This window comes from Chanodichthys erythropterus, chromosome 15 (assembly GCF_024489055.1).
Source record: "Chanodichthys erythropterus isolate Z2021 chromosome 15, ASM2448905v1, whole genome shotgun sequence".
Taxonomy (NCBI): domain Eukaryota; kingdom Metazoa; phylum Chordata; class Actinopteri; order Cypriniformes; family Xenocyprididae; genus Chanodichthys; species Chanodichthys erythropterus.
In genome coordinates, this window is record NC_090235.1 from 41,966,036 (window position 1) to 41,983,435 (window position 17,400).

The following is a 17,400-nucleotide window of genomic DNA, read 5'->3' on the forward strand; positions in this document are numbered from 1 at the left end:
AAATTTGTGTCAGCCACATCAGGATTAAACTTGTGCATAGGAGTAATTACAGACTCCTCTGGCAAAAGAGCAAGGGAAAGCAGCTCGGAAAAAATTCCTGCTTTAATATCCGCCTTTACTGCGGTGGGCGAAACAGATATTTTTAAATGCCTGGCAATTTGCAGTAATTCTTTTTTTTTAAAGCGATGTAATTGCTCAACAGTCGGAGCCTCAACAAAAGCTTTTACCTCCGCTTCCATAATAGCCTACTAATACTCCCCTCTCACCTAAAATGTCTTATATAAAAATTCGAACACAAGAATGAAAATTTTACTCACCAAGTCTTTGAATCTTTGTAACGGAAGTTACAGACTTTGATGACGAGCCCCCATTATGTTACGTACTCCATAAACACAAACGAAGCCGTAACACAAAGAGCGACACATTTAGACATGTGCCGCCCGGAGTCCCGTCTCCTGCTCCCACAAACACCACAAAGTCATCAGTTAAGTCAGAGAGGAAGATTGTTTATTTCTTAAACAGGTTTAAAGAGTGGCTTGAAGTCCGTGGGTCGGCCAAAATAACAAACAAAAGATAAAGAGCTACCTATTTTTAAATATCTTCCCTAGAACAAAGATAACTAAAGAAAAACATAGACTTACCTCCCTACTAACAGAATAAACAGGAGAAAAAGAATAACCAAACAAAAAGGGCCTTCCACTAACAAATGGTTTGTCAAGGAAAAGGCAGTTGAACAGTTACCAGCCTATACCGCTAACAATACTTTCATTCACACCAGAATGTAGTTTAAAGGCTAGTCCAGCAGCGCGTCACGCACACTCGCTGGTTCTACAACAGGAAGCAGGAGAGGGAACCCGTCAAACAGTCTTCCCTCAAGATTTTTATCCAGCAACCGATTCGCGACTCCACCCACACACACAGCTGCACCTGTTCACATACAATTAACAGAGCACAGAGGGAGAGCGAGAAAGAGAGAGAGAACACTTACACAAAACAATGTTACACTTCAGATACGTAACAGTAATATAGTGCATATATTTAGCAAAATGCTTCTCTCTTTAGTGCTTTTTTCTAGCTAACACTCAACCCAAGTTGACAAACCCAATGGTTGGGTTAATTGTTTGCCCAACATCCTGGGCAGTTTTATTTAACCCAACTATTGTTTGAAAATTGCTATATGCTGTCTTAAAATGAACCCAAAAGATTGGAAATGAAAAATCATAATTGCTAGAGGTGGCAATAATAATCAAATGGTGAACATTTATTAATAAGCAATTTAATAAATGTTTATTATTTAATTATTATTCATTAAACTTATTAATAAATGTTCATTTATTAAACATATTAATATTCATTTTGGGTTCATTTTAAGCAAACAATACAGTAAATTTAAAACAGTACTTGAGTTAAATAAAACTACCCACTAGGTTGGGCAAACAACCCATTAGCTGGGTTAAAACTACCCAGTTGCTGGGTTTGTCCATTTTCAACCCAGCTTGGGTTGTTTCTAACTCAGCATTTTTTAGAGTGAACTATCGAGTTTATGGACTTTGAACGGCTTTTCTGAGGTAAATCTAACGTTGGCCTACCTGGTAGCTATATTGTTCCCAAGTTGCATTTCCACGGTTGAACACTGAGAGAACTATCAAGTTTATGACATTTGGATGGTTTTTCTGAGGTAAATGTAACGTTACCTTATATATTGTTCCCATGTTGTTGAACACTTGACTGATTCGTTCATGTTTATTTCATGCTAGTACTAGTAAAGAGGAAAAGATCACTTTGTCCCAAAACTCTCTGTATTGTTTGAACTGAGGCGCTACAACACTAAATTTAGTAATACAAATTACACTTGACAGAATTTAAAAGCCGAGACTTTGAGGTCATTTCTTGGGATTTTAGAAAATATATTAGTATAATAATGAGATTTGATTAAAATCGAGAAATTTATATTGTCAACCCAGCCCCACGAGAGAGTATATTGTTGTATCAATACTCGTGCATTAAATGCTCCCCCTGCTGGCGATAGGTAAGGAGGAGAAAGTGTTGGTGCGCGGTGAGGACTACATGCACAAACTGGTGGAACAGGGAAACATCTACTTCATCGCTACAGGAAAGATTAAAGAGACGCGACAGATCATAACAGCGATGAAAGTCATCACAATGCACAACCCCAAACTCATTGTGAAGGTCAGACTTTGTACACCTCTATTACTGTACCTCTCCTTTACATTAGATCCAGGGTATCACAAACTGGCATTGATGAGGGAACTGAAAAAAAAGTATTTCGTTTTCATAAAAAGAAAACTAAATACTTTATTATTTTTTTAATTGTTTACATGCATGTCATGTGACCACTGATCTCCATTACAGAACTCTGAAAGTGAATGTGATGTTTATTATTAAAATATTAACTTAAAAAGGGGGTACTTCAAGTAAATATTTTAGGATAAAGAGTTTTAGTGGACAAAAAAAAAAAAAATGTTTAAACAAATAAATTGAACACCAGACTTAATACAGTTTAATAATGTTAAATGTATTATTAAACTTAAATATAAAATCTAAATATAAAAACAAAATAAATGTAATAAGTTTGATAATATTATAAGTTTAATCATTTTAAACTATATTAGGTCTGGTATTAATTTTAATTACATTTAAATTTAATTTGTTTTTTTGGGTGGAGACAAACCCCTTTGACCTAAAACCAAGCGGCAACCTCCCCCTTTCTCTCGTGAAGCCAATACGGAAGTAACTTAAACTGCGATTCATCGACTGGCCGCTAGGGACGGGCTCCAAAAGAGAGCAGAATCTCATAGAGTCCCATGTTAAATTGGCCAAGTTTATAGCAGTGTCAGGACTGAAAATTCGAGATTCAATTGCAAGTGACAAAACTCCTTTATTAAGGAAATGCACCAGAAAAAGTGAACAACGTGAGTGGTCGGAAGACTGTGGTACAGCTGGTTCTTTGGCGGCACAGGGACTACAATGGGCTGATCGTCAAACGCAATCCAGCGCTGATCACCAGACAGATAAACATCCACTCAGAACAGAGGCTGGAACACCAGACGAGATAAACATCCACTCTGAACAGCGGCGAAACTCCAGACGAGATAAACATCCACTCTGAACAGCGGCGAAACTCCAGACGAGATAAACATCCACTCAGAACAGCGGCAGGAACCCAGGAAACGAAAGGCAGAACTGAAAGGAACACAGCGTGAGCACACAGAACAATCCGACAATGAACGAACAAACACAGAGACATTAAATAGCAGTGCTGACAAGCAACAGCTGCCGCTGATCACCGATCAGCGCTCGTGAGTTGCCCAGCAACCACACGTGACAGTCAAGACACACACAACCACACACACACACACACACACACACACACACAATAACAACAGAATGGAATCCACAGACCTGCGAACTGTGACAGTACCCCTCTCCCTAGGAACGCCTCCTGGCGTTCCCGTGGACCGTTACCTGTCGATTGAATATCGATAAGAGAGTGATCCAATATGTCTCTCGCAGGCACCCAACTTCTCTCCTCCGGACCGTAACCTTCCCAGTCCACCAAGTATTGAAATCCGCGTCCCCTCCGCCTTGAGTCCAGAATACGTTTAACCGAATAGACAGGTTCCCCATTTACGAGACGTGGCGGGGGGGGGAACCGGGGCAGGCGGATTAAATGGTGAACGAAAAACAGGCTTAATTTTGGACACATGAAATACCGGATGAATTCTCCTGTACGCCGGAGGAAGTTTGAGGCGAACTGCCACTGGACTAAGGATCTTAGTGACAGCAAACGGGCCAATGAATTTAGGAGCAAGCTTATTACAAACGGTGCGAAGAGGAATGTTCTGGGTAGAAAGCCACACCTTTTGACCAACGACGTATTCGGGAGGCTTAGACCGGTGGCGATCGGCCTGAGCCTTAGTGCGCTCCCGCACCTGGAGGAGAGCCGTTCTAGCCTTCCTCCAAGTGCGAGAACACCTCTGGACAAAAGCGTGAGCGGAGGGGACCGCGACTTCGGATTCCAAACTCGGAAAAAGAGGTGGCTGGTATCCTAAACTACCTTCAAACGGAGTTAGGCCCGTGGACGATACAGGTAACGAGTTATGCGCGTACTCAACCCAGGAGAGCTGTTGGCTCCAGGAGGAAGGATTCTGAGAGACCAAACATCGCAACACTCGTTCCAAATCTTGGTTGGCCCTCTCAGTTTGACCGTTGCTCTGAGGATGGTAACCCGAGGAAAGACTAACAGCGCAAACTGAACAGGCCAAAACAAAACCACGAATATCTTGAGCCATCGAAGGCCACCAGAATCGTTGCTTAACCAAATAAGCGGTACGATTGACCCCTGGATGACAAGCGACCCTGGAACAATGACCCCAACGGATAACATCGGACCGCAAGTTCTCAGGCACAAATAAACGACTCGGTGGACAACCGGACGGAGGCGTTACCCCTTGTAAGGCACTGCGGACCTTCGATTCGATCTCCCAAATGACCGCAGAGATGACCAGTCTCTCCGGTACGATGGAATCGGGAGACGGACGTTCGGAACGATCAAAAATACGAGACAAGGCATCGGGCTTGGTGTTTTTGGAGCCCGGGCGGTACGAGATGGAAAAATCAAAACGACCGAAAAAAAGAGCCCACCGAGCCTGCCTAGAGTTCAAGCGTTTAGCAGATCTAATGTACTCTAGGTTCTTGTGATCGGTCCAGACGATAAAAGGTACCCCCGACCCCTCTAACCAATGACGCCACTGTTCCAAGGCCAACTTAACTGCCAACAGCTCTCTGTTACCAATATCGTAGTTGCGTTCGGTGGGAGTCAAACGATGGGAAAAAAAACCGCAAGGGTGCATCTTACCGTCCGCAGAAGAACGCTGGGAGAGAACCGCTCCAGCCCCAACCTCTGACGCGTCGACCTCCACCACAAACTGACGAGAGGGATCAGGGGTCACCAAAATGGGAGCCGAAACAAAGCGGCTTTTTAGGTTGGAAAATGCAGCCTCGGCTGCACTAGACCACCTGAACGTCAGCTTGGTGGAGGTCAAGGCAGTCAAAGGAGCGGCCAGCTGGCTGTAATTGCGAATAAAACGCCGGTAAAAATTGGCAAAACCCAGAAACCTCTGTAGGGCCTTACGGGAGTCTGGAGTTGGCCAATCCACCACAGCCTGAATCTTGTCGGGATCCATACGCACTCCCTCGGACGACACGATGAACCCCAAGAACGGAACTGACTGTGCATGAAAAACGCATTTCTCCGCCTTGACAAAAAGCCCATTCTCTAGCAGCCTCTGAAGCACTCGTCTGACATGCTGAATGTGTTCCTGGAGAGACGAAGAAAAAATCAATATGTCATCCAGGTAAACATAAATGAACTGATCAACCATGTCTCTCAGCACGTCATTGATGAGTGCTTGGAAGACCGCGGGAGCGTTGGAAAGCCCAAAAGGCATAACCAAGTATTCAAAGTGCCCCCTGGGGGTATTAAAAGCGGTCTTCCATTCATCCCCCTCCCTGATGCGAACCAAATGATAGGCGTTGCGGAGGTCCAACTTAGTAAAAAAGGAAGCCCCCTGCAACCGCTCGAAAGCTGAAGACATCAGCGGCAAAAGATACGTATTCTTTGCCGTGATGTTATTCAACCCCCGATAGTCAATGCAAGGCCGCAGGGAACCATCCTTCTTACCCACGAAGAAAAACCCTGCGCCCGCCGGAGATGAGGAAGGGCGGATGATCTTGGCTGCTAAAGAATCAGAAATATATTTCTCCATGGCCTCCCTCTCCGGAACGGAAAGCGAGTATAACCTGCCCTTAGGCGGAGACGTACCTGGCAATAAGTCTATGGCACAGTCATAGGGACGATGTGGAGGAAGAGAGGCAGCTCGAGACTTACTGAACACTTCCTTCAGGTTCAGGTAGTCCTTGGGCACGTTAGACAGGTCCATGGATTCCTCCTGCAACACAGAACACAACACAGACGAAAAGGCAGACAACAAACAACACGCATGACAAAAACTGCTCCACGCACGAACAGTGTTCAGTTGCCAGTCAATGTGAGGGTTGTGACGTGACAGCCAGGGATGACCCAACACCACAGGAGCCAGAGGGGAACTGATTAAAAACAGTTTAATCTCCTCCGTATGATTACCCGAAGTGATGAGTCTTATGGAAACGGTGCTCTGGATGAGTGAGGGCATAACCTGTCCACTGAGTGCTTGCACGGTGATAGGCTGAGGTAACGGAACCACCGGAATACCCAGCTGACCCGCCAGCGAAACGTCAATAAAACTGCCCTCCGCTCCTGAGTCCACCAAGGCCTGGCAGTTATGGAAAACGTTGGCCCATTGTAGTCTGACCGGGAGGAGAGTCGCTGAAGAGGATTTCTCAAAAGAAACTCCACCCGTCAATAGCCTCAAGTCTACTGACGGGCTCTGGCTTTTACCGGACAGTTGGAAACGACATGTCCACTTGCTCCACAGTAGAGACACAATCCATTAGTCCGTCGACGCTCTCTCTCCTCCCTGGTCAGCCGGGTTCTGCCCACCTGCATGGGTTCGTGATCTAAAACGGGGCTGACCGTGTCGCCGGCGAACTCCCGCTCCGGGAGGGAACATGAACGCCTTTGTTGATTACGACGTTGCAGACGGCTATCCACTCTAATGGCTAATTCGATCAGTCCATCCAGAGTTGTGGGTAAATCCAACCCGACGATCTCCCGTTGGACACGGTCAGCCAACCCATGCAGGAAGTGGTCCCACTGTGCCTCCTCGTTCCATCCTGTCTCTGCCGCTAGGGTGCGAAAATCAATGGAATAGTCAGTAACTGAACGATCACCTTGTTGCAACTCCGTCAGTTTACGAGCCGCTTCACGTCCCGAAACGGATCGATCAAACACCCTTTTTAACTCCTCTGTGAAAGGCTGGAAGGAAATGCACCAGAAAAAGTGAACAACGTGAGTGGTCGGAAGACTGTGGTACAGCTGGTTCTTTGGCGGCACAGGGACTACAATGGGCTGATCGTCAAACGCAATCCAGCGCTGATCACCAGACAGATAAACATCCACTCAGAACAGAGGCTGGAACACCAGACGAGATAAACATCCACTCTGAACAGCGGCGAAACTCCAGACGAGATAAACATCCACTCTGAACAGCGGCGAAACTCCAGACGAGATAAACATCCACTCAGAACAGCGGCAGGAACCCAGGAAACGAAAGGCAGAACTGAAAGGAACACAGCATGAGCACACAGAACAATCCGACAATGAACGAACAAACACAGAGACATTAAATAGCAGTGCTGACAAGCAACAGCTGCCGCTGATCACCGATCAGCGCTCGTGAGTTGCCCAGCAACCACACGTGACAGTCAAGACACACACAACCACACACACACACACACACACACACACACACACACACACACAATAACAACAGAACGGAATCCACAGACCTGCGAACCGTGACAAGCAGAAAAAAAACATGTTTACAAGTTGGTACAAATTGTGGTTTTGGTCTATACTGCTATTTTTGCCCTTCATGACAACTCTGAGGGGGGTGAATTTTTTTATAACTTATCCGTTTAAATTATATTAAGCCTTAAAAGTTCTGCATAATTAAGGGCGTGGTCACTTGAGTGACAGGTAGAGTGCGCTGCTGTCTGTGAGCTGTCACTTTACCTCAGCTGCCGCTGAATTTGGCATCTCAGCCGTTTTTGTGCTTTTTTTCTCGATTATTTTATACAATTATAAAATATGGCTTGCTGCATAATATTCGAGACTGATGTGTGTCTGTGTGCATGCATGCGGAAGAGACAGAACACACGTTGTTGGATCGTGGCATTGGCTGAAAGTTTTGATTGCGAGATTTAATGTTACTACAATGACAAAACCAGGAGGATATACAACTCTGACAGCACTGCTTGGATATTATAACTAAAACTGCTGCACTATTTTGAAAAAAAATATACTTTGGACACAGGCTCATTTGTTTGTTAGATACGATCGCTGCTCAGATTGCATCCTTGAAGAACGATGACAGAGAGCAGATCATTCAGAAGAAATGTGAAATGTTTTTTTTTTTTTTTTTTTTTGCAATGGACATTTATATTTTACCCAAGTGCCACAGATTGGATTCATCTCGCGATCTCTATTATAAAGGTATGAAGTCCCATTAGATGTTCCATGTTGTTATTTGCACACCCAACACAAATTACTGGTATTGGAGCATCTATATCTTAAAAAAACACCGTAAATTGACAGTAAACCTTTATAACTTTCTGATGTTAAAACTTATCTTTATTAATAATTTAGATAGTATCTAGATAGATAGCTCCTTTGCTTGCTAACGTGGTCACGTCGAGCTAGGCGGGCGTGGTTTCAGCAACCAATCACATCAGCTCAAACCACCTCCCCGCCTCTTTACCCATTTTCAGTTATCCGGGAGTGACGTGCGGTGACGCGCAGCTAAGATGGCCGAGTCCTCATTTTCGCTTCAAAACTGCTGTTCAGAACTCTATGGGTGATGTCACGGACGCTATGTCCATATTTTTTTACAGTCTATGCCTAAAACACACTTGAGGTACTACTGAGATTTTAAGTTTCACATAGGGAACACATAAACTGAAAAAAAAAAAAAAAAAAAAATGTTTGAATGGACTTTGAAAGTTGCTTTTGATAACTGAATGTAAATTAATCTGCTGCCCTCTACTGGTAGATTAGAGACTCATTCATGTCTCTCTTCTTTTTTCTCTCTTGACTCTTTACAATGTTTCTCTGTAGGTGACCGGTTCTCCAAGAGTGAGCGAGGAAATGTATGTGTCTGTTGAGTTTACCAACTCGTTTAAGTTCAATCTGGAGAATGTGGATCTGCGTATGGAGGGTCCTGGAATCATGGCCTTAAAATACAAGCAGTACAGGTGAACACTGACACCATTACATCAAATAAAAAAAAAAAAGAAAGAAAGAAAAAGAAAAAAAAGATCTGTACTGCATGTTTTATGTCATTGTGATGTGTGTGTGGGATGTGTTTTTCAGTCTGATTGCTCCAGGCACCTCTATAACGTGGACGGAGACATTTAGTCCCCGCCGGGCCGGCTCTACTAAGCTGATGGCCAGTCTAGACTGCGCTGCTCTCAGACAGGTGTATGGAGAGACTGAGCTCACCATCCAACCATGAACACCACAAAGAATGAAGCTGAGAAAGCTGATCTGTAGTCTTTGACCAAAGAGAAATATCATGTAAACTCCAGCATAGCATTTAATCTATAAACATACTGAAGCATGTTATCAGTACATTATATTATGTTTAGTCAAAAATAGTTATTACACATAGATAATAAACAATCAACAAAATGTTGTTGTTTTTTTTTGGTCCCACTTTATATTAAGTGACCTTAACTACTATGTACTTACATTTAAATTAATAATTTGATACAATGCACTTATTGTGTACATACATGTTTTTACATTGTACTTATATTTTAAAAACACCTGCATGAAATTACATCTGTAATTAATTTCTGTAAGTACATTTATAATTACACTGTTGACCCATCCCTTACACCTTACCCCTACCCTTAAACCTACCCATACCACCAAAGCTTTCCCTAACCTTACCCGTATCCCACCTCAATAGCAGCAAAAGTGTTTTGAAATTCAATATGAACCCAACAAGTACACTGTACTTATTTTTTGATGTAAGTACATGGTAGTTAAGGCCACTTAATATAAAGTGGGACCTTTTTTTTTCTTGAATATAAAATGCATGGGTGGAAATAAGTACAAACAACTTAGAAGAAAAGTAGAGAAGACAAGCAAAAGTCACTCCATAACATTTCTTGTGGAAAAAAGACTAATTTGAAGAGAAGATGAGTTGTTTTATTTCTAATTCAATTGAAATCAAACACAGGTTTTGTGCACCCTAGCAACATTTTTTGTTTCAGTTTCAGTTCTATCAAAAGATGATGAAATGTTTTGTGATCCATTTCCTGAAAATTGATTTCATTTGGCCATGATTTGGACAGAAATAAACTGTGCTTGATTCAAATCTAGATTCGTAAAGGTTTTATGTAGCTCAAGCCCCGCCCACTACATCTAGCTATATTATTGGTGGCTGTAAGTATTTTAATCCAGCACTTGACCAGCTTAAACCAGCTAAGGACCAGCATAAAACTGCTCAAACCAGCTTCCATGCTGCAAAACATACCTAACCAGCATATGCTGTTTTTTTTCAACAGGGGTATGTTTTACTGGCTGGTCAAATGCTTTTTTTTAGATCAGAAAAAGCTTTACTTTAGGTTTGTGCATTTGACTTACCCCTGCTTACAGTGTGTTGTGATTTTGTACTGTGCATATCACTGCTCAAAAGTTTCCGTCAGAATGTCTTTATAAAGACTGTGCAGAATCCTACAAGAAGAATTTATGGGACAACACAAAAAAGTAAATAAATTCATGTAAAGACATGCACTCCCCAATATTAACATGCACTTTACTTGAACAGGTTTCACAAAGTAAGAATAAAGTTATAGTGGTAACACAATAAGGTTTCATTTGTTGACATTAATGTATTAACTAATATGAACTAACAATGAGCAATACATTTGTTAGTAATTGTTAATCTTTTTTAGTATTGGTTAATAAAAATCCAACTGTTCATTGTTTGTACATTTTAGTTCACAGTGCATTAACTAATGTTAAATACAACTTTTGATTTTAATAATGTATTAGTAAATGTTGAAATTAACATTAACAGTTTAATAAATGCTGTAAAAGTGCAGTTCATTGTTAGTTCATTTTAACTAATGTAGTTAACCAATGTTTAAAACTAACCTTATTGTAAAGCGTTATCGTTACAGTTAAAAAAAAAAAAATCGGAGAGACAAGCAAATATTTGCAAGAACTGCAGTGCAAACACAAATTAGATTGGTCATTTGTTTGATTAAACTGCCTGTGTGCAATCACATTTATACATGAACAAGTGAGTTGTTGCACTGTGCATAAGTAGGCTATATATTCCTGGATATTGAAATATAAATAAAACAATGAATGGGCAAAAATTATAATAAATAGGTGTCTCATGTTATTTGGCATAACAATACAGTATAGTTTGCAGTAAAAATCACTGCATTAGGTTTATGAATTGTGTTACATGACTGAAAAGAACAAAGGAAAAAAAGACGGAAATGCACTGGGGTTTATGTACAGTCAGACAACAAAAACACAAGTCATAATTATCTGTAATTCTGTGCTACATTGGTATTAATATATAAAACTAACTAATGACTTTTGGACTTTCTCATCTCAAATCATTATTCTGACAAAATTCTGACTACATTTTAACTGTAATAACTATAATAAAAAATTGAAATGAGGATGAAATTAATGAAATAATGAGGATCTGGTAATGACAAAGCAGATGTTGCCAGTCCACAGAAGGATGACCTTTTCAGCTCACTGTCTTGGGTTATGTGGGCTAATGGTGGCATCTTTGGCCAGCTGGTTGGTGTCTGCTTGAGGAAAGCTGGACCTTGGTACCATTGACTGTCTTTGGTGAGATTCAAAGACTTTCCTCTTGTAATGGCATCCACTAGGTTGTTGCTCGGCTTTCCATAGCGCCAAGTATCAGATTCAGTTAAGTCCTGGTTCTCTGTTACTCTGGTCCCCACACAAAAAAAAAATCTTAAAGCAGCAAAAATCTGATAAAAGCCAGGTCAGTGTTGTAGTGGAGTCAGACCACAGAGTGATGCTACTGATTGGTAAAGTTAGCTCAGCTTTCAGGGCTTTAGCCAGCTGTGCCCCTGTGAGTGCTGCACACAGCTCATGACGAGGAATGCTCTGTTGTTTTTTGGGGGCGACATGGGATCTAGCTGTTACAAAGGCCACCTCTACTTTACCTTGAGGGCTCTCTGTTCTTAAGTCACAGAGCCTTAGACCTTCTCTGTGGCATCACAAAAGATGTGAAGCTGCCTAATACTAGTAGAGCAGTCTAGATCATTGCTGCAAAAACACCTGGGCAAAGTGGTGTGTTCGCTCTCCCAGCGTTTCCAAGTGGCTAGTAGGTCCTCTGGTAGCTGTGGGTCATCCCACTCCCTCCTTTTGTCCCAAAACTTTTGTAATATTACCTTAGCTCGAGTGGTGAATGGTACAATATAGTCAAGGGGATCATATTGGCTAGCAAGGATCTGGTAGACGCTTCTCATTGTGGGCACTTGACAGTCAGGTTTGCGTTGTTTGTAGGAGAGGGTGTCTGACTGGCAGTTCCATTGAAGAGACAAGAGTGCATTCCTGGGCATCTTGGTGACCTTCACAGAGACAGAGGATACTGTTCTGAGTTTGAATATCGTCTGGCAGATGGCTGATAACTGAAAGGTCATTACTAGCCCACTGTTGTAGCGCAAAGCTGCCAGATGCTAGGACGCTGCAGAGTTTGTCGACTAGTTTCTTATCCGCTTTAGGGGAAGCAAAGCTCTGAATTTAATTGAATGACTTCTTCACAGAAACCTGTGTCTCCTCTCCTGTTTTTATCCTCCCCTCAATACCCCAACTACCCCCACTAAGGAATTAAGACTGTGTTTTGGACTTTGTGTGTTATTGAAGTGAAAATGTTTAAAAACGATCAAAAGGTATTCAAAAACAATGCTTTTTTATTAAAGAAAGTTTTGTTTTTCACATATTTGAATGTTTTTAAAAGACATTAATGAATTGTACAATTAAAACACAAAGACATATTAAATGTTATCAGAAAAATGTAAAACAAGTTGGATGATATCTTTCACATAGGATTTTCTGAAAAGTATAAAACAACTGCTTTAGTATTAAGTTATATCAAGCAATAGTTATTAAAAGACAAATGGGTTTTCAAGCAAAACATTTCTAACACTGCAATTTTCTGTTAAATTTTTGTTTTAGCAAAAAACATTTCTTACAGACATCCTCTCTCCTTGCTGTCAAATGCAGAATGAAGTCAGAACGGCCTGTGAAACCGCTCCCAAGTCTCCACCCCAACATGCCACCCACCCCCCACCCCCAACAGTGACGTCAGCCGCCCCCTAACATGCCCCTCAACACCGAAAGATAGACTCGTACAGATGTGTATATTTAAATGGAAGTTAAATAATTAAACACAAGATTTTAACAAAAAGTATCAAACAAGTGCATTAGCATTAAGTATATCAAACAATACAATGTTAAAAGACAGATGGGTTTTCAAGCAAAACATTTCTAACACTACAATTTACTAATATTAAAAATAGTTTTTTAACAAAAATAACTCTTCCATGAAAGACATCCTCTCTCCTCTGTTTGTCGAAATGTGTTTATAAAAAAACATGTAAAACATTACGCTTTAAAATTTTAAAATGTGAAACAATGTATTGGGTGACAGTGACAAACATTAGGGAGTCAAGGGGTGTTTTTATTAAAGAAAGTTTTGTTTCCACATTTGTATTTTTTTTTTTTTTTAAGACAAAAATAAAGTGTACCATTTAAAACACAAAGGCTTAAAAGATATTTTAAAGAGGTTACCAGAAAAAGTAAAAACAAGTTAGAGAAAGCATTTCAATTGCATTAAAAATGTTAAAAACCAAAAAGTAAATGTTCAAACATTTAAAACAAATTTAAAACATTTTTAAAAAGATGAATAGTTTCAAGCAAAACATTTTAACACTGCAATTTGCTGCTAAAGTTTTGTTTAGTTTTTTAGCAAAAATAACTCTTTAAAATTACACTGCTCCATGCAATACATCTTCACTCACCAGCGATAAAAGTAGAATGAGAATAGATCGGCGTGTGAAGCCACACCCAGTATCCACCCACCTAACATGCCCCCCAACACCAGAGGATAGACGTGTGCAGAGGTATATATTTAAATGGTAGTAAAATAATTAAACAAAATAATGTTTATACATAAAGTTTTAAAAAATTTTTTGTTCATTAACTTATTGATTTATTCACTCTTTGATAGCATCATCCACCTCCCCCACTGGGGGGAATTTATATATGTTTTGTTTAATTTTGTTTGATAATTTTGTTTAAAACTATGTGCTTAAAACTTTAAAAACATGAAACGTGGGAGGCAAACAGTTTTTCACACACATGTAACGGTGACACTTTACAATACGGTTCATTTGTTAAACATTAGTTAATGGATTAACTAACATGAACTAACAATGAGCAATAAATTTGTTACTGTATTTACTAATCTTCGTAAGTGTTAGTTAATGAGCATACAGTTGTTCATTCTTTGTTCATGTTAGTTCACAGTGCATTAACTAATGTTAACAAGCTTTTAATAATGTATTAGTAAATGTTGAAATTAACATTAACAAAGATTAATAAATGCTGTATAAGTGCAGTTCATTATTAGTTCATGTTAACTAATGTAGTTTACTAATGTTAACTAATGAACCGTATTGTAAAGTGTTACTCATGTAACACTTTCACATACAACTTTAAAGTGATGCAGAAAAATTAAATTAAAAAAAATAAAACGTAGTATTCAGACACAGTAAAATTTTATCAGAAAAGGTCTCTGAAAACCATGTAAAACATTATGCTTTAAATTTAAAAATGTGAAACAAGGTTTTGAGGTTAAACAATGCAGTCAAGGGTTGTTTTAGTAAAACTCTTTTCATATATACATTTGAAGAGTGTTTCCCCCCCCACAAACAACATTAAAAATGTTAAAAACAACAACAACAACAAAAGCAAAACAAAAAGTTTTTCACATGATGAATCTCAGAAGTGGTAAAATTTTGTATTTATAAAACAATGTTTCAAACATGCTGTTATGTGGCAGCTGAAGACCCAGAGGCAAAGGGGCGATTTAACCCTCTGGGGTCTGAGGATTTTCGGGGCCCTGGAGAAGTTTGGACAAGCCCTGACATTTGTGCTTTTTTCAGTTGTTCATAGACATATTAATGTAAAAATCGTCATTACACTGTATTCAGCACAAACTAGGCTACAATAATATGTGAGAAATGTGTACAGGTGCTGGTCATATAATTAGAATATCGTGAAAAAGTTCATTTTTTTATTGTAAATTCTTTTTAAAAATGAAACTTTCATATATTCTAGATTCCCTACATGTAAAGTAAAACATTTCAAAATTTTTTTTTTTTTTTTTTTTTTTTATTTATTTATTTATTTTTTACATTTTGATGATTAGAGCGTACCGCTCATGAAAGTCCAAAATCCAGTATCTCAAAATATTAGAATATTTCCTAAGATCAATCAAAAAATGGATTTTCAAAACAGAAAAGTTCAAGTTCTTTAAAGTATGTTCATTTGTACACTCAATACTTGGTCAGAAGCACATATTACAGCAAATGACTTGCTCCTAGCACAAATTACAGCATCAGTGAAGTGTGGCTTGGAAGTGATCAGCCTGTGGCACTGCTCAGGCACTATTGAGCTTTCAGATCATCTGTATATTGTTGGATCGACTGTTTCTCATCTTTCTCTTGAAAATATCCCATAGATTCAGGGATCAGGCATGTTGGAAATCAGCATCTCCATAAAGCTTGTCAGCAGATGGAAGCATAAAGTGCTCCACAATCTCCTGGAAGATGGCTGCATTGACTTTGCACTTGATAAAACACAATGGACCAACACCAGCAGATGTCACGGCCCCCCAAATCATTACTAACTTCAGAAACTTCCCACTAGACTTCAAGCAGCTTGGATTCTGTGCCTCTCCAGTCTTCCTTCAGACTCTGGGACCATGATTTCAACATGAAATGCAAAATTTACTTTTATCTGAAAAGAGGACTTTCGACCAATGTTCACTGTCCAGTTCTTTTTCTCCTTAGCCCAGGTAAGATGCTTCTGATGTTGTTTCTGTTTCAGAAGGGGCTTTTCCTGAAGATGTCTGAGTGTGGTGACTCTTGATGCGCTGACTCCGGCTTCATTTGACTCATTGTGAAGCTCTCCCAAGTGTCTGAATCAGCTTTACTTGACCGTATTCTCTAGGGATGTCCCGATCACGTTTTTTTGCCCTCGAGTCCGAGTCATTTGATTTTGAGTATCTACCGATACCGAGTCCCGATCCGATACTTCGATATACTACATGAAAAAGAATAAAAAAGGTTTTTCAGGTATCTAACAGTCGTTTTCACGTACAGAAAATGGATAAAGTAATCAAATATAAAATATCACTGCATATTATCTTTACTTTATAAAATAAATAAAGATTAATCATTATTGAAGTTACAAAAACTATTCAGTCAAGAGCAGTAAGTGGTTTCTTTGTTATTTGTTGTTTTATTTAACATTAAAAACAGGCAGCAGAAATAGTTTTTCTCCCTTTAAGACATGCACAATCCAGTACATACCTATACTGTTCCACATGCGCTGTCTTTCTCGACTAATATACGTTCACTTAAGACATAACCGACTATGTTTGCTAGGATACTCGCTAAGACGGGCATTTTTAAATAATTTTTGTATGAATTTGTCCGCTGAAGCGCAAGACGTGAAAGAGAACTCAGTATTTGCGCGCTGACTGGAATAAGCGTGTGCGCGCTTCGGATGAGCCATAGAGGGATGAGCGCACACAAATCTTCTCACAGCGCGTGCAAGTTCTCTTTCGCGTCTTGTTCTTGAAGGTTAGTTTAAACACAGACAGCAACATGTGCTGTTCAGGTCTCACCTGTATCAACACCCGGGTGATGACGGCGTAAATGACTGGACATGAGAGCAGACGGCACTCGCAGTTAACAGTTTACAAAGAGTGACTGTTTTGTCCACGCTTTTTGATTATCGTTGTTGTAACGTTTTGCGCATCCATCGACTGAAACGTACATTATTTGAACTCTGTCTGTCTGTTTTCTATGTTGCTATTTTAAACAAACCATACGGTATGGTTAGATTTTTTTTACCGAGAACCGTTGCACCCCTAATATATATATATATATATATATATATATATATATATATATATATATATATATATATATATCTATCCGAGTCCTGATCGGGAGGTAACGTCCGATTCCGATCGAGTCTGAAACCACGTGATCGGGCCCGATTTCCGATCACATGATCGGATCTGGACATCCCTAGTATTCTCAAGCTTGTGGTCATCCCTGTTGCTTGTGCACCTTTGCCTACCCAATTTCTTCCTTCTAGTCAACTTTGCATTTAATATGCTTTTATACATCACTCTGTAAACAGCCACCACATTCAGTAATGACCATCTGTGACTTACTCTCTTTGTGAAGGGTGTCAATGATTGTCTCCTGGACCATTGCCAAGTCAGCAGTCTTCCCCATTAGTGTGGTTTCAAAGAACAAGAGATACCCGGAATTTATACTGTAGGGATGGTCATTTAATAAAACTCAAATGTAAATATTCTAATATTTTGAGATACTGGATTTTGGACTTTC

General features: G+C 40.0%; 1 protein-coding gene across 1 annotated transcript in view; it reads left to right on the forward strand.

Annotated features, from left to right (window-relative positions):
* The window catches only part of f13a1b (coagulation factor XIII, A1 polypeptide b), a 35,006-nt gene extending 23,642 nt beyond the window's left edge, over positions 1-11,364 (forward strand). The window contains exons 13-15 of the mRNA XM_067411382.1: positions 2,030-2,190; positions 8,798-8,934; positions 9,053-11,364. Of these exons, the coding sequence (XP_067267483.1) occupies positions 2,030-2,190; positions 8,798-8,934; positions 9,053-9,194 (440 nt within the window). The 3' untranslated portion in view covers positions 9,195-11,364. The remainder of the gene's footprint in view (positions 1-2,029; positions 2,191-8,797; positions 8,935-9,052) is intronic.
* The last annotated feature ends 6,036 nt before the right edge of the window (positions 11,365-17,400 follow it).